At 43.9% G+C, this 25,450-nt stretch overlaps 1 protein-coding gene across 2 annotated transcripts in view; it reads left to right on the top strand.

The window, feature by feature from the left end:
- The window catches only part of SLC4A8 (solute carrier family 4 member 8), an 87,506-nt gene that overhangs the window by 411 nt on the left and 61,645 nt on the right, over window positions 1-25,450 (top strand). For both annotated transcript variants that reach the window (XM_008055674.2, XM_008055673.2), the window contains exon 2: window positions 19,581-19,662. In XM_008055674.2, the coding sequence (XP_008053865.1) occupies window positions 19,581-19,662 (82 nt within the window). The remainder of the gene's footprint in view (window positions 1-19,580; window positions 19,663-25,450) is intronic.

Here is a 25,450-nt window from a genome sequence, read left to right on the forward strand (position 1 = left end):
CTGGGAGCCGACCGGTCCTAGCCGCATCCTGGCGCCACGGGGGAGCCCTGACGGCCGCGGGCGGTGACCTCTGTGCTCCCGGGTCCTCTCCGCGGGAAGCGGCTGGCTGCTGGCCTCGCGCCGTCCCAGTGGAACGTGGGAGGAAGGGGCAGCCGGGGACCTTGCTCGGGTCGGGGCAGGTCTTCTCTTTGTTTTTATTTCTGGGGGCTTCTGCTTCCTCAGAAAGAGCCAGAAAGACCGTGGAGGCTGGGACCAGTCCCGTTAGGGTGACCAGCTTTGTGACTCCTCTGCCCCATTGCTCGGACGCTCGGCAAGGTCTAAGGAGGGAAGCAAACACGGGCTGGGGAAGTGTTGCGGGGTCAGGAACCGGTGCTACTTGAAGGGAATGAGAAAGCCAGGGGTAAGGACAGTAAGTGATGACGAAACTGTTGGGGTGGCCGATGTAAGGAAAGACGTTGGCGCCTCTGGAGGTTCCAGTCCTACGACTGCCTCACACAGGCTTTGTGACCTTGAGTAAGTCACTTGCCTATTGAACTTCAGTTTCTCCATCTGTTAAAATGGGCACGGTAACATCTGCTTTGCTTACCTCACAGCGTCGTTTTGGGGATCAAAAGAGTTGCTATTTGCGAAAGGGCTTTACCAAATAATGTTTACTGTGTGACAACAGTGAGTGGTAGCCATTGTACTTTCACTCCCCCCTTCCTGGGCATACAAACGGTGTGGTTACTGTCCTGGAAAGAGGGCTTGAGGTGGGGGGAGGGAGGGCTATGAAGAGGTTGATAGACCATCTCAGGAGGGATGACAGGTTTGGGAAGCAAGTGCTGACCTCAAGGATGCTTTTCTGGAGGGGTCAGGGAAAACTTTCAGAGTTTAGCAAAATGGGTGGTGTCATACACTCTCTCCTCTTTTTCCTGGTAATGGTTTGCTACTGGAAGATTCATACTTCCCTCTTTGCTTGCTCAGTCAAAAAAGGAGCAGTTATCTAAAATTTTGGAAAATCTGTATCTAATCCTTTCAAGGTCTATTAAGTGTATTCAGTCTCTGGGATACAGTGGAGAGTAAAACTAGGCAATATTCTTGCCTTCCTGGTGCTTACCATCTAGTGGGGGAGGGGAGAAGTAGCCATTTTAAATCAAATATTTACACAAATGGATTATGATGAACTGTGATAAGTGCTTTGAAAGAAAGATAGGCAGAGCTATGAGTGTGTGTAACAGTGGTTCCAGCCTTGGTCTCAGCTCAGAGAAGATTTTGCTAAGGAAGATCATTTGGGGAAAGAGCTAAAGAATGAATAAGTGTCAGAATGAGGGAAGAGGGAGATCAAAGGGTCTCGGAGGCAAAGAGAACAGCATACACAAAAGTCCTGTGGCAGAAGGGGGCACATCTGGTTAGGCCTGAAAGAAAGCCAGTGTGGTGGGGCGCCAGGGAACATTGAGGGATAGGGTGTGAGGTGGTTTCTGGGGTCCTAACATACAGGGTCGCTTGTAGTCTACACTGAGGAGGTTGGTACTTACTTGAGGAGCAAGGGGAAGCCATTGGAGGGGTTTAAGTAGGGAGGGGAAGAGGAAGGCAGGAAAGGGAGACAGCATGAGAGAGGGAATGAGATCATGATCAGATTCTCCTGTTGAAAGATTTCTCTGGCTGCAGTGGAAGAAGAGGCTGGTGCGAACGTGAGGATACAGTGCTCTTAACATGCAGAATGTGTACCGTTGCATTATGGAGGGCCTCATGGCCCTTGGGTTTCTGTCAGTGTTCTGAACGGATAATGCCCGAGTGCTTCCGAGGTGGGGTGGAAAATCATGATCTTTACATCTAGTTTATGAAATATTCACAGGTGGTGAGGAAAAGGAATAGAGTGGGGACGGTAGACTCCATGGAGGCTGGGGTGGGAGATGGGCAAGTGGAAACTCGAGAGACGGAGAAGGAGGAAAGGAGATGGGAGTCACCGGGGAGACCCAGTCAATGGATTGACATTGGGCCTCATGGGTGCCGACTTGGTTGTGTGCAGGGGAGGGGGCCTTGCGAGGTGAGTAGATTGTGTAACTTGGTGTAAACAGGCTCCAGATAGCACAGCTGAATAACCTAAGGCTCTGCTGTTTTCTTGGGTATGGACTGCTGCCCTGGCCATCTAATAGTTCCCTCCACGTTCTTTCTTACCTTCTCGGGTCTACTTTCCACATGGCAGTTTTTATTTATTTTTATTTTTATTTTTTATTTTTTTGAGTTGGAGTCTCTGTCGCCCAGACTGTAGTACAGTGGCCGCTCCCGGCCACCGCAGTCGCGACCTGCTGGGCTCCGGCGATCCTTCCGCCTCAGCCTTCCAAGTAGCTGGAACTGCAGAGGCGCACTACCACGCCCTGCTAATTTTTTAATTTATTGTAGAGATGAGGTCTTGCCAAATTGCCCGGGCAGCTCTCGAACCCGGGGGCTTAGGCAATCCACTCACCTCAGCCTCCCAAAGTGCGGGATTACAGGCTGACTCCGAGCTCGACTGCACATGGCAGCTTTTAAAGGGGTCTTTTAATAACACAAATCAAGCCGGGCATGGGGTCTCATGCCTGTAATCCCAGCACTTTGGGAGGCAGAGGTGAGAGAATTGCCTGAGCCCACAGGTTCAAGACCAACCTGGGCAACATGGTACGATAAATAAAAAAATTAGCCGGCCGTGGTGGTGCATGCCTATAGTTTCAGCTACTTGGAAGGCTGCGGTGGAAGGATCTCCTGAACCCAGCAGGTTGAGGCTGCGGTGGCCATCAGCAGCGTGCCACTGCACTCCAGCTTGGGTGACAGAGTGAGATCCAACTCAAACAAACAAACAAACAAACAAGGCCACAAACGAGATCACAGCATATCCTGTCTTGAAACTCTTCAGTGTCTTCCCAGTGCATTTTAGAATAAACATTTAAAAAAATTTTTGAGACAGGATCTTGCTCTGTTGCCCAGGCTCTGGAGTGCAGTGGCATGATCACGGATCACTGCAGTCTTGACTTCCTGGGCTCAGGTGATCCTTCCACCTCAGCCTCCCTAATAGCTGGGAATACTGGTGTGTGCCACCAAACTTCGCTAATTTTTTTTTTTTCAAGAGACAGAGTCTTGCTATGTTGCTCAGGCTGGTCTCGAGCTCCTGGTCTCAAGCTATTCTTCCACCATAGCCTCCCAGAGTGCTGGGATTAAAGGCATGAGCCACTGCCCTGGCCAAAGTCCAAACTCTTTATAATGGCCTACCAAGCTTTAACATGATTGGGCCTTGCCCATCTTCCTAGGACTGCAACCTCCACTCTCTCATCATGTACCACTACTCTGGCTTTCTTTCTGTTTCTCAGTGTGGCAAGCTCCTTGATAGTTCAGGAGCTTTGTTCTCGCTATACCTTCTGCCTAGGACTGTTCTACCCTGGCCTTCTCATGACTCAACTCAAATGTCATTTCATCAGAGTGATCTACCCCTAGTCACTCTTTCATGTGATTCTGTTTTATTTTTTTAATAAAACAGAACATGTAACCTATCTGAAATGCTCTCGTTTTGATTTCTTGTTTATTATCTCCTCACATAGAAACTTCATGAGGGCAAGGGCCAGGCAGAAAATCTTGTCATTTAGCACAGTGCCTGGTATAAAATTGGTGCTCAATTCTGTGTGTCAGTGAACAGTTCTCTTGTATCCAAAGCCAGGTGCCTGTCTTAGGAGCTCATGGCCTAGTCAGGATTGCCACAGGGCAACAGACGGCCACTACTTGATTATACACAATCTCTGCTTTCTGTGCCACTGTGTCTTTGCTCAGATATTCAAGCTGAAAAATCTTTCTCCATTTTAACCTTCAAGCTCTGGCTGTCACTCTGTCAAGATTTATCACTCAGTCTCTGCTCACAGCACCTACCAAGTGCCGTCACTTCTCCCACCCCTAACTAGTGGGATATGCATTTTCCTCTCTGCTGCTCACCTGGCAGCTCCATTTGTTGTTACTGTTGAGATAACATTAAAAAAATTAAAGAAAAATATATAATCTTTTTGTAGAGATGGGTCATGCTGTATTGTCCAGGTTGATCTTGAACTCCTGGGCTCAAGCAATCTTCCTGCCTTGGCCTCCCAAAGTGCTGGGATTACAGGTGTGAGCCACTGCACCTGGCCTTGATTAACTTTTCTTGAATGCTTGCACGTGCCAGGTAGGCACTTTGCTGTTTTCTACGCATTATCTCACTTAATGCTCTCTCTAACCCTGTGAATCATGTACCTTTATTATCCCCATTTTCCAAATTAGGAAACCAAAATATAGAGAAGTTAAGTAACTCAAGTGTCAGAGCTGCCTGCGGCTCTGCCAAGTCCAGGGCTGCCTCTGTCCCAAGGCTGCACCCTTAATCACTGTGCATTACCGCAGCTGTGTCTTCGATGCCTGGGTCAGTGCCTGGCTGTGAGTAAGCACTGAATGTGTGTTTGGGAAGACAGAAGTGGGAAGAGACTGGAATGCGGGAGGCCAGCTGGGAGGCTGGTGGTGTAGTGTAGGCCGAGTTCACCAAGGCCTGTATTATTCATTGTGATGAGATCTCTGGAGGTGGTTATTGAAAATGTAAGGACAGCTGGGCACGATGGCTCATGCCTGTAATCCCAGCACTTTGGGAGGTGGAGGCAAAAGGATTGCCTGAGTCTAGGGATTCGAGACCTGCCTGGGCAGCTTTGTCTCTACAGTAAATCAGAAAAATTAGCCGGGCGTGGTAACACATGCCTGTAGTTCCAGCTACTTGGGAGGCTGAGGCAGAAGGATCCCCTGAGCCTGGCAGGTAGAGGCTGCGGTGGCTGTGAGCGTATCACTGTACTCCAGCCTGGGTGACAGTGAGACTTTGACTCAAAAATAAAATAAAAGAAGAGAAAAAGAAAATGTAAGGGCTGATGAGATGGGGTAGGAATGGGGGAAGAAGGTCAGAAAGGCTTAGGGAAAGCCTCTACTTTGGACGGGCACTGGGGGCATCTTGCAGCCTCACAGTTCTCCTGATGGGCACTTACAGACCAAGCAGAAGGAAGTGCTGGAGCAGAAAGCTGGAAAGGCTGGAGCCTGGGCACTGGAGCCCAGCAGTGCTGGGAATTGGAGGAGAGTTTGGGGTGGGTGGAAGTGGCAGAGGGAGAAAGAAGCAGTTGAATCTGGGTAGTCACCAAGGCCTCCATGTGGATCGGGCCTGGTCAGCACGGAACATTGGGCAGAAATCTTCAGAATCACGGGTAAATGGGTGATAATTGAGAAATGGCTGCTGGGGAGAGAGTCATACCCCACATCTTGTGGGACCTGAGGAAGCTCAAGGCAAGAGTGAGTGTCTGAAGGGAAACCGGACTCTCGCACCAACGACTCTGGCACAGGTTGGAGCTCAGTAAATATTTGCTGAGTGAATGAATGAATGGCTCTGTCGAGAGGGGGTCCACTCTTCTGAGGGTCAGAGTCCGCTTATGGTAAGCCGTCAGTAAATGTTTGCTCAATGTCATTGAGCAAAAGGATCAACCGTAGATAGGCGTTTCTCTTCTCACCACTCTGCAGCATACCCCTCCACTCCCTCCTCACACACACTAGGTGTTCTTCCCAGATGTGAGTTGTGGGGAGCCTCTGGGCATTCTCTTTACCTGGTTTTACCTGCTGGACTTGGAAGTGTCAGGAGGTGTGGGCTGATTTGCCCAGCAGAGACCTGAGCAGAGACTTGGGGGACAATTCAGGCTGTAAATCTACTTCCTTCAAAATCTGTAGATAATCATCTTAGCACATGGTTTACCTTGGCAGGGTAGACAGGGCTCATAGTAGTAATGAGGACACAGAAAAGCAATCTTATTTATTCTAAATCTGCTACTAGGTAACAGCAACACATCTTAGATAATGGAGAGGTTGGTTGTTTCCTATAAGATAGTAACAAGTGTACTGGTCTTGGTAGTCAGGAAGTCATTATATATATGTAATATACATATATTAGTTTTCTATTGCTATTATAACAAATTACCACAAATGTAGCAGCTTAAAAACAGAACTTTGCCAGACACAGTGTTCACGCCTATAATCTCAGCATTTTGGGAGGCCAAGGTGAGAGGATTGCCTAAGTCCACGGGTTCGAGACTAGCCTGGGCAACTTGGCGAGATCTCATCTCTACAATAAATCAAAAACTTAGCTGGGCTTGGTGGTGCGTGCCTGAATTCTAGCTGCTTGGAAGGCTGAGGCAGAAGGATTGCCTAAACCCAGCAGGTCGAGGCTGTGGTGGCCGTGAGCATGCCACTGCACTCTAGCCTGGACGACAGAGTGAGACTCCAACTCAAAAAACACAAAACAAACTTTATCAGCTTGTTGTTCAGAAGTCTGACATGGGTCTCACTGGGCTAAAATCGAAATGTTGGCTGGGCTGTTTCTTTCTAGAGTTTTTAGGAGAGAGTCTGTTTCCTCGCCTTTTCTATCTTCTGGAGACTGCCTGCATGCCTTGACCCATAGTTCCCTTCCTCCATCTTCAAAGCCAGGAACAGCATCTCTCAGACCCTGCTTCTGTCATCACACCTTTCTTTTCCTCTGCTCTTCTGCCTTTCTCTTCCACTTTTTAGGATCTTTCATATTACCTTGAGATTACATTGGGTTTACATAATCCAGGGTGATTACCTTATTCTTTTTTTTTTAGATTAGAAAACATAGTTTATTTAGAAAGTAAATTAGAGAAAAAGAGAGAGAAAGAGGAGATTCACCTCCCCAAGGCAGGAGAGGGGGCCCAAGCCAGGAAACATGGCGACAGCCATAGCTCAAACAGCACATGGCCACACCAGAGTCTCGTAAGGCAATGGATCACCTTATTCTAAGGTTGCGGGTTGGCAACTTCACTTTCATCTGCAGCCTTCATTCCCCTTTGGCATGGAAGGTAATGTGTTCACAAATTCTAGGGGTGAGGATGCGTGTATCTCTTTAGGGCACCATTGCTTTCCCTATCACAATGTGCTTTGGTCATCTATGCCGAACAGGAGTCACTCCATGTGAGGTTCAATAAAAGAATCACTGAGAACCAGAGCCATTTTGGAATTTTAGGCCCTTAGGCTGCTGAAGAGTCACAGTGGGAAGCTCATGGGTGTTAGAAGCTCATGGCCACCTAGAAGAGGAAGTCTGGAACAACCACACAGTTCTCGTGGAGCCTTTGTTTTTTGGCTGTAGGGTGTCTACATTCAATGAAGAAGGAGCAGAGGCCACTGGGGAGTTGGAGATCTGTGGTCAGATTCAGTGACCGACTCTACCAGGGACCAGAATTCAGAGGCTCTGCTTAATGAAGAGGAAGATGGAAGTGAATAAGGAGATAGAGAACCATGGGTGGTCAGGTCGATAAAGGGACGGTTTGGAATCCAAGGTTATGAAGCACTAAGGAGTTAAGGAGGTAATATGTGAATCTTGAGCTGTTCTCATTGTGGGCCTCAATCCATGGGTAGGTGATCTGTGCTCTCTAGAATGGTTGGGTTCTTTGCTGTTGGCAATATTAGCATATGCTAATAAAGAACACAGACCCACTTGAGTCAGAGTTCTTCCCACCCCTCTTAGCTCTTGTGAAAGCTTACTTAACCTTGATTTAGGACTGTTTTGAGGATTAAGTGAGACAATATATATAAATCACAATGCTAGACATATAGTAAGTGCTCAATAAATATTTGTTCCTCATATGAATTGCATCAACTCTTAGCGAAACTCTATCTCTACTAGAAATACAAAAATTAGCTGGGCATGATGGTGTGTGCCTGTAGACTCAGCTACTGGGCTGCAGTGAGCCATGGTCGTGCCACTGCTCTCTAGCCTGGGTGACAGAGTGAGACCTTGACTCAAAAAAAAAGTAGTGGAACTCAATAAACACTTGGTATGAGGATTAGGTAAGTCCTTGTATCATATATAATCTCTGAAAACAGTGAATCCGAGGTGGGGGGAAATGAAAGGAGTCTTTGAGGTAAACACTGTGCGACTTACTGCAGGGAAGGGTTTGGGCTCATTTGGGCAGATCTACCACCAGGCAGGTCCAGAGTGAAGCAGCAGGACTGTATCATGGAGAGAGCTCGGGTGAGCACCACTCCCCACCTTGCTCCTCCCCTACAGCCTCTGTGGCTGCTTCCAGGAGCTGGGGCCATTATTTAAGACTCAGCTCTGCCTTTTAATTTGTCCATTAACTGTAAGTGAGAATCTGGTCTGCTACTCAGCTATAATTCATTCATTTTTCAAGGCTTATACCAATGCTTCTCTCTCCAGACCTTCCTTGCAATTTCAGTGTCTTAATGTGTATTTAACCCCCTTAGTTCTTTTCATCTTATCTAGTCCTTGAGACAGGCACTCAAAGTCAATTCACATTTACATAGTGGGTCATTGTCAGTGAGCTAAGAGAAAGTACAGAAAAGAGGATGCTTAGAAATAGGGCTTTTTCTCGAGTTCACCCATCTTTCCCTCCTTTTTCCTTTTTCTCCTAAGCTTATATAATGTGTTTCTCAGGATTTGAATCTTTTCTGAGTCACAAGCCCTTAGGAGAATCTGATGAAAGCTATAGAACCTCTCAAGAAAAATGCACATTCACACAGATTTTCCATGGGATCCCCTGAAGTCTGTTTATAGGCACCTGAGAAATTCATGGACCCCAGGTTGAGAATTCCTTTTTTCCATAAATAATGAAAATATCAGAGGAAATGATAGTCAACTGATGAGGAATCTGCAGTAAACACAGACCAAAGAGACTTGAGGTTCCTTCCTTTTCATTTTTAAAGACTTCAAACAAACTTTGAACATACTTGAGGTTTATGGAGCATTTCAAGCATATACCAGAGTAGAGCGATTTGCACAATGAATCATCATGTCCCCATGACATGGCTTCAGCAGTGAACACACTTTTTTCATCTGTCTCCATCTATTCTCCAAATTTCAGACATTGTATCATTTCATCAGTACAAATTTCAGCGTGTATCACTAAAAGTTAAGGACTCTTTTTTTAATGTTGTAACTGCCATACCCCAAGATTACTGTTATACTTTATACAGTAACAGTAATTTCCTAATATAATCAAATTTTCATTCAATTGTTTAAATTTCTGTGAGTGCCTTGTAATTTTTTTTTTTTTTAGTACTAGCTTTATTTGAACTGGATCTGAACAAGGTCCACACATTCACATTCAAGCCTGACCTTTCAAATGGTTATTGGCTAATGGTTATTGACAATGACTCTGTTTTCTTTGGCATGACAAAGAAAGTGGATGAACAATTATTCAGTGAATTTAGTCTGTGGTTAACCCGTCTGAATTAAGGAAACAAACAACAGGTCATTTTTTCAACCTGAATTTTTCAGATGATTGATCTTGCTGTTCATATTTTGCTTTTATAGTCTTTGAGTCAAGAAATCAATCGTCTCCCTCTCTCCCTTTCTCCCTTTGTCTTTTTCTCTAGATTCCCAGTGTGTTCTATACAACATCAGGTGTCTGTGGATGGTACCAAGTATTATAATTAATCGATCCCTATTCTTTGGATGTTAAAAACCAGTGGGGAAGACAACATGAGTAACTTGTCATATATATAATTATTCATATGTATGGTTTTATGAGAAAATAAATGATCAAATATCAAATAAAGAGTTCATAAAACTAGAACATTCATTGAAATTTATTGGATACTTTGTAATACTGGTAGACATCAGACACAGTACCTACCCCCTTGGAACTGACAGTAGCCAAGTACTTAGAGCAGTAAGCTACTGTGTTGGGCTCTGGGAAAACATAGGATGAAGAATTACATAGATCTGGCTGTCAAGGAATTCATGATCTAAAAGATAAGCTAGGTACCAAATATAAATCCAAAAGAAAACCAGATTTTTTTCTGCTTTAAAATTATTCCTCAGAAAAGGACTTTCTATGAGAGTCCTTACAACTTGACTGTAAGAGAAACTGATATACTGGAAAATTTGTTAATTGACTCAAAGCACCTATGGTGATGGAGGAAGATACTGATGTTCAAGGTACATTTGAAGATTTTGAATAACATTATTTTATAAAATATAAAAAAGTTAGAAGTCAATTTTCTATAGATGTAATCTTCAGTTTCATCTGTGACTATTTCAGTATGTGTTTCTAAAAGACAAATGTTCTTTTCACATTTTTATTTTAGAATCAGGGGTACACATGTGTATTCCTTACATGGACATATTGTGTAGTGGAGGGGATTGGGTCTCAGGAGGCCCATTCCCTAGATAGTGAACATTGTGTCCTGTAGGTAGTTTCTGAACCCTAACCTTCCTCCCTCTCCCCCTTTTTTTTTCTGAGTTGGAGTCTCACTCTGTCGCCCAGACTGGAGTCAGTGGCCGCTCCCGGCCACCGCAGCCTCGACCCGCTGGGCTCTGGCGGTCCTTCCGCCTCAGCCTTCCGAGTAGCCGAAATTACAGGCATGTGCTACCACGCCCGGCTGAGTTTTTGATTTACTGTAGAGATGAGGTCTCGCTGCTCAGGTGGGTCTCGAACCCGCGGGCTCAGGCAATCCACTCACCTCAGCCTCCCAAAGGCGCGGGATTACAGGCTGAGCCACCAAGCCCGGCTTCCTCTCCCCTTTTACTGATGTCCCTAGTGTCTATTATTTCCATCTTTGTGTCTGTTTAGCTGCCACATATGAGTAAGAACATGTGGTGTTTGGTTTTCTGTTTCTGAGTCAGTTCACTTAGGATGATGTTCTCCAGCTGCAAAGGACACAATTTCATTCTTTTTTATGGCTGTGTAGTATTCCATGGTGTATATATACCACATTTACATTATCCACTGAGTGGTTGATGGACATTTAGGTTGAGTCCATATTTTTGCAATTGTGAATTGTGCTGAGATGAACATGCAGATGCAGGTGTCTTTCTTTTATGACGACCTCTGTTCCTTATGGTAGATACCTAGTAGTGGGATTGCTGGGTCAAATGGTAGATCTACTTTTAATTCTTTGAATAATCTTCACACTGCTTTCCATAGAGGTTGTAATAATTTACACTCCCATCAACAGTGTATACGTGTTCCCTTTGCTTCACATCTATGCCAGCATCTATTGTTTTTTGATTTTTTAAATAATGGCCATTCTGACTGGCGTAAGGGGGTATCTCTGTGGTTTTAATTTGCATTTCCCTGATTATGAGAGATATTGAGCATTTTTTCATATGTTTGTTGGCCATTTGTATATCTTCTGAGAGATGTCTATTCATTCACTTTTTAATGGAGTTATTTGCTTTTTTTCTTGCTGATTTGTCTGAGTTCTTTGTAGATTCTAGATATTAGTCCTTTGTCAGATGTATAGTGTGCGAATATCTTCTCCTATTCTGTAGGTTGCCTGTTTGCTCTGTTGAATATTTCTTTTTTTGTGCAATAAAAGATAAAAATTCTTTCAAAATAAGTACAGTACCACCTAAAGAGAAAATAATTTCTTTAATATCATAAAAGTTTGAGTCAGTACTCAAACTTCTACTTGTCTCATAGGTCTTTTAAAATTTTTATTATTTAATTTTAATTTTTTTTAAAAATAGAGATGAAGTCTCAATATGTTGCACAGTCTGGTCTTGAACCCCTGGAGGACTGAAGCAATCCTCCTGCTTTGGCCTCCCAAAGTGCTGGGATCAAAGGTGCACTGTGCCTGGCCCTTTTACAAAATTTTTTATATTTTAAAGACTTAATTTTTGGGGAACTGTTTTATGTTCACAGTAAAATTGAGAGCAACATGCAGAGATTTCCCATAATGAATTGCTTCTCCCATTATAAAAATTCCCACCAGAGTGGTACATTTATTAAAACCAATAAACCTACACTGACACGTCATTATCACTCAAAGTTTATCGGTTCACATTAGGGTTCACTCTTGGTGTTTGGCAGACTGTGGGTTTCGACAAATTTCTAATGACATGTATCCACCATTTTAGTATCACAAGAGTATTTTCACGACCCTAAAGTCCTCTATGCTTCACCCACCTGTTCATCTCTCCCTCTCCCCTAACCCCTGGTAACGATTTTTTTTCTGAGCCAGGGTCTCATTCTGTCACCCATACTGGCTCATCACAGCCTCAAACTCCCAGGTTCAAGCACTCGTTCCTCCTCAACCTCCTGAGTAGCTGAGACTACAGGTGAACTCCTCCATGCGTGGCTAATTTTAAAATTTTTTTGTAGAGAGGAAGTCTTGCTATGTTGCCCAGGCTGGTCTTGAACTCCTGGGCTCAAGTGATCCTCCTGCCTTGGCCTCCCAAAGTGCTAGAATTACAGGTGTGAGCTACCGTGCCTGGCTGATTTTTTTTTTACTCCATAGTTTTGTCTTTTCTAGTATATCACATAGTTGGAATTATACAGTATGTGTAGCGTTTTCAGATTGACTTCTTTCAACTTACTCATATGTATTGAAGTTTCCTTTATGTTTTTTCAGGACTTGATAGCTCATTTCTTTTTTAGCACTAGATAATATTCTGACATCTGGATGTACCACAGTTTATTTACTCATTCACCCATTGAAGGACATCTTGGTTGCTTCCAAGTTTTGGCAATTATGAATAAAGCTTCTATAAACATCTGTGTTCAGGTTTTTGTGTGGATATAAGTTTTCAGTTCTGGAGGGTAAATACCAAGGAGTGTGACTCTGGATCATATGGTAAGAGTATGTTTAGTTTTGTCAGAAACTTTCTTTCAAAGTGTCTGTACCATTTTGCATTCCTACCAGCAATGACTGAGAGTTCCTGTTGCTCCACATCCTTTCTCCAGCATTTGATGATATTGGTGTACTGGATTTTGGCCATTCTAATAGGTTTGTAGATGATTTTTTTAAAGCTTTCAGTTAGTTTGTTTGAATTAGGATTCAATTAAAGTCCACAAATTGCTATTGGTTCATTGTCTCTTTTAACCTAGTTCTGATTCTGTTTAGTAGAAAATGGTATTTTAGAACACTGCAATCTGGATGCTTAATGATACTCATTGCTACTGGCTGGCCATTTTTTTCTAGGCCTTTGTGGAAACAGAGTCTGGATTTTGCTGATTGTATTCCCCTGGTGTTGTTTTTTAGAACTCTGCTTTACTGTACTTTTAGTAAACTGGCATTTGGATTTAGAGGCGTGATTAGATTCAGGGACATTTTATTTGGTAAGATTACCTCATGGGTGTTGGCATGGTCTCCCATTAGGAGGCATATAGCGTCTGGTTGTCTCTCTTTTGTGCTGACAATGGCTATTGAAAATCAGTGCAGTCCATTGGGGATTACAAAATGGTTTTGTTCTATCTTTTTTTTTTTTTTTTTTGAGTTGGAGTCTCACTCTGTTGCCCAGACCGGAGTGCAGTGGCCGCTCCTGGCCACCGCAGCCTCGACCTGCTGGGCGCCGGCAATCCTTCTGCCTCAGCCTTCCAAGTAGCCGGAATTACAGGCATGCGCTACCACGCCTGGATGATTTTTTGATTTATTGTAGAGATGAGGTCTCGCTGCCCAGGCGGGTCTTGAACCCGTGGGCTCAGGCAGTCCACTCACCTCAGCCTCCCAAAGGTGTGGGATTACAGGCTGAGCCACCGAGCCCAGCTTGTTCTATCATTTTTAAAAAATCATTTCTTTTTCATTTATTCTCTTCCAGTATGAGAATTTTTTCTCATCTACTCTATGGTACCATTTGATGGTGCAATTTATATAGGAAAACCCAGATGAGTTGGTTTGTTAGCATCATTCTCTAAAGGTGAGCCATTAGTTAATTTTTAAAGTGAGATTGTGAACTCATGAATCTTAGTTGATATATTCAGTCTGTTACAGGTAATACCTTTATTGATGCTCCAATTGCCCTATTTTGGCAAGGGTCCTCTTTAAGTTGGCTCCTGAGTTCTTTGGACACAACCTTTGTTGACTTTGACTGCCTCCTTACCATCTGATATGACAAGATATTTTAGACTCACATTTCCTGACTCAGACCTGTAACTAGCTATTTCTCCAAGGAGTTCTGATTCCTTTTAGTGTATTTTAAGAGACCACAGTCTAGGTGCTAATGATACCCATTGTTGCTGACTGATCATTTTTTCTAGGCCTTTTGAGTGGGCAGAGCTAGAGAATATAAGTTTATAAATTTCAAAGCATTTAAAAATATAAATACATCATATTCTTGTTGATATTTCCAATTCAAATTCAGGATTACATGACTTTTACTTACTTTTTGTCTTAAAACTGTTATCTCCTTTCTCTCCTGCTGAGAATCCCAGTTCTCAACCACATTAGGAGTGACAGAATAAGTTCACATAATTTACCTGATCTCACGATACACAATAGCCTCAGAGTACCAACACCAACATAGCAACCAACAATATGATAAATAAAAAGCAGTTTAAGATCTCTTAAGCCGGGCTCAGTGGCTCAGCCTGTAATCCCGCGCCTTTGGGAGGCTGAGGTGAGTGAATTGCCTGAGCCCGCGGGTTCGAGACCTGCCTGGGCAGGGGAGACCTCATCTCTACAATAAATCAAAAAATTAGCCGGGCATGGTAGCGCGTGCCTGTAATTCCGGCTACTTGGAAGGCTGAGGCGGAAGGATCACTGGAGCCCAGCAGGTCGAGGCTGCGGTGGCTGGGAGTGGCCACTGCATGCACTCCAGTCTGGGCGACAGAATGAGACTCCAACTCAAAAAAAAAAAAAAAAAAAAAAAAAAAGATCTCTTAAAATTCTTTTCATCCTTAGAGTATGTGCCACTAAGGATGTTCAGTCAGTTTAATATATTTCACTGTTACTTGGAATATTTATCTTGGACTAGTTATACCATTAGTTTGGCCTTTGTTTTCATTTTGTTGTTGGTAATTGCTTTTTAAATTTTTTATTTTGTTATGAAATTATGTAAATTATTTACAAATGAGGTACATTAAAGGAAGTCTAGCTTCTATTCTTGTCTTTTCTAGCCTATTTCCACCCTCCTCTATAGGTACTTATTTAAAAAAAAATATCTTGTAGTCAGGTTCAGTGGCTCATGCCTATAATACCAGCAGCACTTTGGGAGATGAGGGCAAGAGGATTGCCTGAGCTCAGGGGTTCGAGACAGCCTGGGCAATGTGGCAAGACCTCATCTCTACAATAGATCAAAAAATTAGCCAGGCGTGGTGGCGTTCGCCTGCGGTTCCAGCTGCTTGGAAAGCTGAGGTGGAAGGATTGCCTGAGCCCCATAGGTCGAGGGTGTGGTAGTGGTGATTGTGCCACTGCACTTCAGCCTGGGCAACAGAATGAGACTCAAAAAAATTTTTTTTTGTGGCTTATTTTTCCTTTATTAGTTTTTAAATACAAGCAGACACTTATGTTGCAACCCCCTTTGTTGGTTAAAAGTCAGCAAATTATACGGTTTTCTCCACCTTGCTTTTTAAACTTGATATTATATCTTTGAGATTTTTCTATAATATGTAATTTTCAGCATTCAACATGATTATTTCCTTTATTTCCCTAAAAGTTTGTTTATTCAAGTTGACCTCAAAAACTTTATTTGAATCGACTCACTGGGAAAATGGATTGCCTTAGGTTCAGAATTGTCTTATTTGGGGGCATAGATGATAACTACAAAATAGTAACATTGGCACAGTAAGCTGGAAATTTGAGTTGGTTCTGGAAGGAAGTTGAAGATTTAGTGTGCTGGAGACTTTGGGAAAATGGCATGTTGGATGACCAGATGACCTGACCATATCAGCAAAGACATGAAGGTGATGTGCACAGTGGCTCTGGGATTAGTCAGTCTGGCTGGAGTTGCAGGTTTGAGAAGGGAAATAGATTAGTAGGGAGATCAGTTAAGAGTTTTTAAAAATAATTTAGGGTCTTGTAAGGGTATTGATAAGATAGTGCCATTGTATTCATTCTTTCAATTTTTTTATTTTTTTGCTTATTTTTATTTTGGAATCACAGGAGTACATGTGAGAATCTGTTACTTAGGTATATTGCAGGAAGGCGAGGTTTGGGCTTCTAATTAGCCCACCCCCTCCCCGTCGCCCCCCAGTGGCGAGCATGGTATTCGGTAGGTGTTTTTTTTTTCCCCTGCCCCCCCCCTTTTTAAAATATAAAAATTTTTTTCAGTGGGTGGTTTTGTATCCCCTATCACCCCTCTCTCCATCCCTATTTTTTAATTGATGCATAATATTTGTACATATTCACTGGGCTACACAGTGGTGTTTCGATACATATGTAAACCAAAAATCAGATTCTAAGTCCCCCAACAGATGGAATGGGCCATCTCTTGGCAAAGGGGACTCCAGAGTAACCTTCAAACGGAGTTCTTGGCCATGGTGGGATGGGGAAGGGGTCGGCCACACCTGGTTAGACCTCCTCCCTCCAGAACCATGATTAGGCTCTCTTCCTATGGACTAAAACAGAATCAGCCCTTTCAAAAGACTCCACCACAGTATCAACCAACCGCCTGACACTGCCTCTCCTTTTTCTGCCTGGTTAGAGACCACTGACCCCCGACCCCCGAGTGGCTCTGTCCTATCCATAGTAATGCGCAACAAGGGTTTTCGCGTCCCCTGCTCCGCCTTTTGACGTCAGAAGGCTGCAGCCTCCTCCTCGGATCATCCTAACACCACCATTTTTTGTGTGTGTCCCATGGAAAGGCTTGAAGTTCAAACTGTGCATGCCTGTGTTTCTCCTTCCTATAGCTTACCAAATATGTATATTTGGTCACCCCTCCATAAATTCCTGTTCCCTTTGCCCCTACTATGGAAGTGCCTGTTTCTGGCTTCTGACTGGAGGCTGTGCTTCCCAGCCTATCGTATGGCTGCCCTGCAGGCTGCATCCCTTTATGAGATATAAAGCCCTCCTTTCCAAATTTATGAACCTCATCATTCTTCAGTTGACATGGCCATGTGTAGTGATCAGATCAGGGTAATTAGCATATCCATCATTCCAAATACCATTTCATCGTGTTGGGAATATCACTATTCTCCTTCTCGCTATTTGAAATTCTATGGAATAGTCATCTTATAGTGCCATAGAACACCAAAACTTCTTCCTCCTATCTAGCTGTAATTTTTTATTATTTAACAAATATCTTCCTATCCCCTCCCTTTCCCCTACCTCCCAGCCTTTAGTATCCTCTGTTTTTATTTTCTATTTTTGTTGTTGCTTTGTTTTGTTTTGCTTTTTTTCAAGACAGAGTTTTGCTCTGTCACCCAGGCTTGGGTACAGTGGCACTATCATAGCTCACTGCGGCCTTAAACTCCTGGGCGCAGGTGATCCTCTATCTCAATCTCCTACCATCCTCTCTTATGATTTTACTAATTTTACCATCCTCTCTTAAGATCTTACTAATTTTACTATGATCAACTTTTGTTGTGTTTTGTTTTGAGTCAGGATCTCACTCTGTCACCCAGGCTGGAGTGCAGTGGCAAGATCATGGCTTACTGCAGACTTAGACCTCATGGTTCAAGCGATCCTCCTTCCTCAGCCTCCCAAGTAACTGGGACTTAAGGCATGTGCCACCACACGGGACTTTCTGATTTGTTTGTAGAATAGAGGTTTCACTGTGTTGTCTAGGCTGGTCTCAAACTCCTGGGTTCAAACAGTCCTGCCATCTCTGCCTCCCAAAGTGCTGGGATTATAAGCGACCTTTTTGTTTTTTAAGATCAACTTTTTAAAGCTTCCACATATGAGTGAAAACATGCAGAGTTTAACTTTCTATTCCTAGCTTATTTCTCTTAACATAATGTCCTCCAGTTCCATCCACGTTGCTGCAAATGCCAGGATTTCATTCTTTTATGGCTGAATAATATTCCATTTTATATATACTACATTTTTTTTTTCTTTTTAGAATTTTTTATTTTAAAGATGTGGGGTACTATTAAGGGATAGGTATACAAATGTTCCCTTGTTGATGAGGTGTGCCCCCCCACTACATTTTTTTATTCCTTTTTGTGTTGTTGGATATCTAGGTTGATTCCATAGCTTAGCTATTGTGAATAGTGCTGCAATATACATGGGGGTGCTGATGTTTCATTGATATTCTGATTTTCTCTTTTTTGTATAAATTCCCAGTAGTGGGATTGCTGGATCTCACCACTGGAATCCAGCAGACTTCTATTTGTAGCTTTTTGAGGAACCTCCATACTGTTCTCCATGGTGGCCCTATTGGTTTTTATTCCCTCTTTTCTCTGCATCCTTGCCAGCATTTACCATTTTTTGTCTTTCTGATAATAGCCATCCTAACTGGGGTGAAATGATACCTCACTGTGGTTCTGATTTGATTTCTCTGATGATTAGTGATGTTGAACTTCTTTTTCATATATCTGTTGGCCATTTGTATGTCTTTTGAGAAATGTATATTTCTTCTTTTAACAGAGATTTATTGAGTGCCTATTATGTAGCAAGTCTGTGCTGGGTGCTGGGATACAGTGATGAGGAAGATAGATATAGTTCCTCCCTCAAAGAGCAGAAAGAGACATTTCATTACTAAGGAGAATTGCAGTATGCTATGAGGGTATGTAAATGGGGGACCTAGCTTGGTTTGGAAGTTGGGGGAGAAAGTCAGGAAAGACTTCCAAGGAAGTATGTTGAGGCTGAGATCTAAGAGTTGAAGAAATTATTAACTGCTGGTGATGGGGCTGGGAGTGGCAGGGAGAGAAAAGTAGTTCCAGGAAGAGAGAGCAGCACTCAGTGAAGAAGGTGGGTGTGGTTCCAAGCTGAAAAAATGCCCAGTACGATTTAGAGGGCTGGAGAGTGTGGGGTGCAGTGGATGAGAGCTGAGAGTTAATTTTTAGAGAAATTGCAAAGGAGGACTTGATAAGAAAAGGGAAATAACTTCCTGAAGGCATATGGTAGGCACTCATACGTGTGGAATGGATGAATAAATACATCTGAAATTTCAAATGTGGGCTAAGAAATGATGGTGCCATGGAGAGGAATAAGTAAGTGAGCACAGGGTGCTAGTTTTGGAAGGAAGGTTAGTTTGGTTTTAGACACATGGATCTTGAGGCACGGCGTCCCAGTGTCTTAGCCAGTACTGAGCCATACAATTTTAGGCTGCAGTTGAAACTGTAAGGCTCAAGTGAGGGAAACAAAGGGCAGAGAGCTCTTCTTTGGGAATTACAGTTAGAGGAAGAACATGAGCTTGAGGATGAGACAGAGGAGACCTGTTAGGAGGAGCAGATGGAGAATTTCAAGGACAGTGAGGTAAACAGGCTCAAATTCTGCAAAGAGGTAGAGGAGACCAATTTACACCAAATGAGACAATCTGCTTGCCAGCACTTGCAAAACACCAAATGTGTTACAGAGGGCTAGGTGGAGTGGGGAGGTGGAAAAGGCATGGGATCTGCAGTCACAAGACAGGCTCACTGCACACCCGTGGTCCCAGCTATTTGGGAGACTGAGGTGGGAGGATTTCTTGAGTCTAGGAGTTCGAGGCCACAGTGAGCTATGATCGTGTCAGCCTGGATGACAGAGTCTCAATCTACTCATGTATAAGATGAGAAAGAGAATGGCTGCCATATTTGCATCTAAAACATATCATGAAGTTCAAATGTAAAAAGATATGTAAACCATTGTGTTTTCCCGTCAAGTATTTCAAAATAGTCTGGCATACACAAGATATTTGAGTGTTTGAATAAATGTATGCATAATATTATGACTACTTATTTGTGTTTAAACAGAGACCAGATGAAGAAGCTGTGGTGGATCAGGGTGGGACCAGTACAGTTCTCAACATTCACTATGAGAAAGAAGAGTTGGAAGGTAAGAACCGCCATGCTCTGTGATCAGGGAAGTAGACGAGGCAGCCTGGGGTGGGAAGACCTGTCTCTGTCATCAGGAGACCTAGGTTTGAGTCCTCACTCTTTCTCCCTAGTTGTAAGAACTTGGGGAAAATTTCTCATTTTCCTTTAGCCTCAATTTCCACATCTGACAAATAAAAGTAGGGATACTAATACCCATCCTCCCTGATAGGATCTCATCGACAGCATGTGAGGCAGTGCTCTGAGTACCAGAGGGTCCAATCTAAATAGTAACAAATAACCTGTTACTTGAAAATGTGAAGTACTCTGTTCAGTGGATGGATGCTTGACAACTGCCTGGAAATAGAAATATATACAAGATTAAAAAAATACAAACACAAATAGTTTAAAAAAGCTCAGTTTGGCTTATAAAGCCCTGTTTTTACCCCATTTCCAGTATTTGCTGTTTCTATTCTTACTATACCCACTTCTACCTGGTGTTTTCATCTAAACAAGAAAAGGGAAAACAGGAACACACCTGTGAAATACTATTTTTTTATGCTGGGCTCGGTGGCTCAGCCTGTAATCCCAGCGCTTTGGGAGGCTGAGGTGAGCCTGCGGGTTCGAGACCCGCCTGGGCAACTTGGCGAGACCTCATCTCTACAATAAATCAAAATGAGCCGGGCGTGGTAGCGTGCGCCTGTAGTTCCAGCTACTCGGAAGGCTGAGGCGGAAGGATCGCCGGAGCCCAGCAGGTCGAGGCTGCGGTGGCCGGGAGCGCCCACTGCACTCCAGTCTGGGCGACAGAGTGAGACTCCAACTCAAAAAAAAAAAAAGAAATACTCTTTTTTTTTTTTTTAAAGAGACAGGGTCTTGCTTTGTTGCCCAAGCTGGAGTCCACTGTCATAGCTCCCTGCAGCGTCAAAGTCCTGGCTTCAAGCAATCCTCCTGCTTTGGCCTCCTAAAATGTTGGGATTACAGGCATTAGCCACTGTGCCTGGCCACCATACTCTTAAGAGTTTACAGCACAAAGTTATATAAAGCGCAACTGGAGTGGAGGGACAAAAGGGGCATTTTTATGGAGCTGCTCTGTCTAGGTTATCCTATTAAAGCTCTTCTTCTTTTCTCTGCCCCACACCCCCAGCTCCCCACATGACCATTGTGGTGTGTCCCACTTTGCTTTTCCCCTGGGGCCTAGTTGTAGTGTTAGAGTCACACCTGGCAGTGCTTTCCTGATTAGTGGTGGAGCCCAGTTTTATTAGAGGAAGGCTCATGTCCAGCGTAGCTTTAATGGGAGCCCACATTTGGCTCAAAAGCCTTTGTGAAATCTCTGCAGCATCCCCTGCAATGTTGAAGGCTATGATACAGCAACTTTCTGATGCCTGAGACAGCATGTGAAATGTTCTCTCTGTACTGCCTGTTCCCGTGATGGCTTTTTCATCAAAGTTGTACAACCCCCAGAGAAAACTTGTCCTTTGGATGGGGAGAACAGAAGCTGTAGAGGCTGACTCAGCCTCTGGGTCCATTACCATGAGAACGAGTGTGGGAGGTCAGTGGTGTTTGGGTATATAGAGGTCAAGTTTTCCAAGTTATTTTGACCAGATGGAAGAAGAACCAATGTGGGTTTCAGCTATTGGGAGGAAGTGGGAGAAAGAAAGGGTGCTGAGTGGGTGCTCACATTTGTTGAATGTCCCTTGTGTGTTAGGCATTAGATCAGGCACTTCATGCAAGTTGACTTTTGTGTCTTCATAGCACCCAGGCAGGTAGACATCATTATCCCTGGTTCACATGTGGGAAACTGCTTAGGGTTATCCAGCCTAACAGCAGGGGGCTGGGATAAAATCCTGCTCTTTTCATTCTGTCACACTGCCTGCAAGGGGGGACAGTGTCCAGCACTAACCACCAACCTCTTTGTCTTGTTCCATCATATAAATGTGTTTGTATATTGCTCCTCATTCTTCTTATGTGCTGACAAATCTGTGGTCTCTCTACCCCCTCCTTGTACCATGGGAGCACATTGCTATCAGTTTTTGTTTGTTTGTTTGTTTTGAGTTGGAGTCTCACTCTGTTGCCCAGTCTGGAGTACAGTGGCACACTCACAGCTACCGCAGCCTCAATCTGCTGGACTCAGGTGATCCTTCTGCCTCAGCCTTCTAAGTAGCTGGAACTACAGATGTGCGCTACCATGCCCTGCTTATTTTTTTAATTTATTGTAGAGATGAGGTCTCACCAAGTTGCCCAGGCTGGTGTCGAACCCTTGAGCTCAGGCAGTCCTCTTGCCTCGGTCTCCCAAAGTGCTGGGATTATAGGCATGAGCTACCGTGCCTGGTCTGCTATCAATTTAATTGTCCTCCAGCAGACAGCCACTGGACCTTTGCCCTCAGCAAGGAGATGACCATTTATGAACACTTATCTCCTTGGACATGGGCAAGCTCTCTTGAATCCTGAGGACCGATTCCATCAACAGGGGTCAGCTGAGTAACCAGTGGCAGGAACAGCTCCCAGATGACATCATCTGTTGCTTATACACTCTCTGCTGTAAAAGACACCTGCCTGTGATGATGACATTGCTAGGGCATAGTGTGTTGGGAAGTGGTCCTTTCTATGGTGACTTTTCAGAAAACTAGAATCTTATTTATGTTAGCACTTTTATAGAAGCACTACATCCAAGTGGAAGACAAATGAAATCCACTCCTCCCGTCTGAAATGGTTCCAGAGCAGCTCTGGAGAAGAGACAGTTGAGATTTGCTTTAGGGGTGACCATACTGTAGGTTCCACCCAGACTTACTCCGAAGGGCAGCTCTAGGACTCAGTGACGCTGTACTCAGGATGGGGTTGTGTCTTGCAAGCCTAGGATAAAATCAGTCCCATTTTGATGGAAGACAGAAATATATTATGTTCTGATTCAATATACATGCCATGACACAGGTTCTGTGGCTGCAGAAGAATCTCTAGGTCTTCCTTCTCCTTCATTCCATACCTTCTTCCCCCATGACATAAACCTTTTTTTTTTTGTTTTGAGTTGGAGTCTCACTCTGTCGCCCAGACTGGAGTGCAGTGGCCGCTTCCGGCCACCGCAGCCTCGACCTGCTGGGCTCCGGCGATCCTTCCACCTCCGCCTTCCGAGTAGCCGGAATTACAGGCGCGCGTTACCACGCCCAGCTGATTTTTTTGATTTATTGCAGAGATGAGGTCTCGCCGCCCAGGAGGGTCTCGAACCCGCGGGCTCAGGCAATCCACTCACCTCAGCCTCCCAAGGCGCAGGATTACAGGCTGAGCCACCGAGCCCGGCTGACATAAACCATTTTTTACCCCATTTTAAGAACTATGTCAAAGATTTTTTTGCATAAGTTAATTATACCTATAAGAGAAGGTGCATTAAACTATGATGTTGTAGCCGGGCTCAGTGGCTCAGCCTGTAATCCCATGCCTTTGGGAGGCCGAGATGAGTGGATTGCCTGAGCCCGTGGGTTCGAGACCCGCCTGGGCAGTGAGATCTCATCTCTACGATAAATCAAAAAATCAGCTGGGCGTGGTAGTGCATGCCTGTAATTCTGGCTACTTGGAAGGCTGAGGCAGAAGGATTGCCAGAACCCAGCAGGTCGAGGCTGCGGTGGCCGGGAGCGGTTACTGCACTCCAGTCTGGGCGACAGAGTGAGACTCCAACTCAAAAAAAAAAACAAAACTATGATGTTGTCTTAAATATATATATATATATTCGAAGAGTCGAAAGCAAACATTAGATTAGAATCGCTTTCCAAAAAGAAGAGAAATAGTTCATGATGTGCTTCAGTGGACTCTTCCCCTCCCCGAGGAACACAGGGCAGTTGCTTTAGTTGAAGAATGACTCGTTCCAGTTTTTCTGGCAGATCATTATTCCTGATTCACTATTAGATTTGTGAACCCTGGAGTATGCTTAATACCTTCTAATAAGTTTTTAACAGAGATAAGAGCTGTTTGGTCATAGTTATAACTTTTTAAAACAGGCTCACATCTGCTCTACCTGTTAGATTTACCCCTGTGGTTATTGACTTTGAGTCCACCTGTAAGCCCAGAGGAGCAGAGCACCCTAGCGTGTGTGCTGACGAGCATGGTGTGATACTTGGTAAACAGTGTGCGTAACAGCTTGTTAGGCCCGATCTCCATCTGCAGGGCGGGCCACAGCTATGGTTTCTGTCCTTCTCCACATGATTCACTAATGGTTGCTCTCTGTGTGTGCATACATACTTATTTGAAAACCTGCTCTAAAATCACCTTTCCCATAAATTTTGCTAAATTAGAATACTTGATATACACACAACTCCAAAAGGCTAGACTTGACACTGACTAGAAGAAAGAATAAGGAATTAGATGGGAAGAAATGGAGTTTGGGTGAGTTGGTAGGTAGATAAGGGGACAGAGACTGGGTTAGAGAGTGGTTGAGGGCCAGCAGAGTGTGAACTGGGTCAGCAAAGTCACTGGACTGCCAGATTCAGTTAGACGGACTGGATTTTATTGGTGCTGCATTCATTTCTTAGTGTCTATTTGTTTGTCATTTTTTCTGCCGATTTTACTCAGATAATCTAAATCCCCCAGTCTAGATACCTAATTTTCTGACAGTCTCTTGGTCTGTTTTTTTTTTTTTTTTTTTTTTGAGTCAGAGTCTCACTCTATCGCCCAGGCTGGAACACAGTTGCATGCTCTTGGCTACTGCAGCCTTGACCTGCTGGCCTCAGGCAATCCTTCTGCCTTAGCCTCCCAAGTAGCTGGAATTACAGACACAATGCCCAGCTAATTTTGTTTTTATTTATTGTTGAGGTGAGGTCTTGCCAAGTTGCCCAGGCTGGTCTTGAACCCCTGGGCTCAGGCAGTCCTCTCGCCACCTCTGCTTCCTAAAGTGCTAGGATTATAGGCGCGAGCCACCACGCCTGGTGCCTGGCTTCACTTGGTTTTTCTTAGGTCTGACCCCCTGCTAAGCTTGTTTTCATCTCTGCCTCTCTTTGGTGTTTTCAAAAGGCAGGCATTGTGATTAGCTAACATTTGGGAGAATTGACTGGACAAAAAACTTAGGGAAGAAAGGGCTTCTCCTTCTCTAAGATTTAAGCTTTACTTCCAACAGAGTCACCTGAAGGATGTCTTCCCCATTATGCCTCAGACCTGCCTGGTGGCAATCTAGATATCAAGTAAACTTACACATTATTCACTCAGCAAACATTTACTAAGCCCTTTCTGTGGTCTTTTTTTTTTTTAGCAATAAATAAGGATAGTGAGAACCATTGAACCACTGTGTCTTCTCCAAATAATAACCTATCCTGAACCTTTCCTAGGATTTGAACACTAGAACCTGGATTAGCCATCATCTGGACAAGACCCGGGAAGTCATTTGATCCAAACTCCTGTTTTACTTTAATGGTGACAATGAGTAATTTAACCAATAAGATGAGCTCTAATAGTGCAGGTTCTAATACCCAATCATTGCCTCTTCAATTTCTCCTTTAAAATTAACGGATACTAGCAATACATCCAATGGAAATATCTGGAATGTGCTCAAAGAGAAATGGAGATTCTAGCCTGGCCAATATTCCTCTGGGGGTTTTGTGGGAAGAAGAACCCACAGTTGAGATGGCTCCATTGAAGGACTGAAAGTCACCCCTCACTTTTCTTTTTTTAATTGAGTCCAGCTCTACCTAGTACATGAGATTTTACAACACCCGGTTTGCCATTTAGGGGTCAATCAAAGTGGTTGTTTAGGATCTAATGATGCTTCTCATGGCCCATGGATTCTCTGTGGATCCGCCCCTGCCTGTCTTTCTGTTCTTTTCCATCTCCTT

This window comes from Carlito syrichta, unplaced genomic scaffold (assembly GCF_000164805.1).
Source record: "Carlito syrichta isolate Samal-C Ts95f unplaced genomic scaffold, Tarsius_syrichta-2.0.1 Scaffold301920, whole genome shotgun sequence".
NCBI classification, from domain to species: Eukaryota; Metazoa; Chordata; class Mammalia; order Primates; family Tarsiidae; genus Carlito; species Carlito syrichta.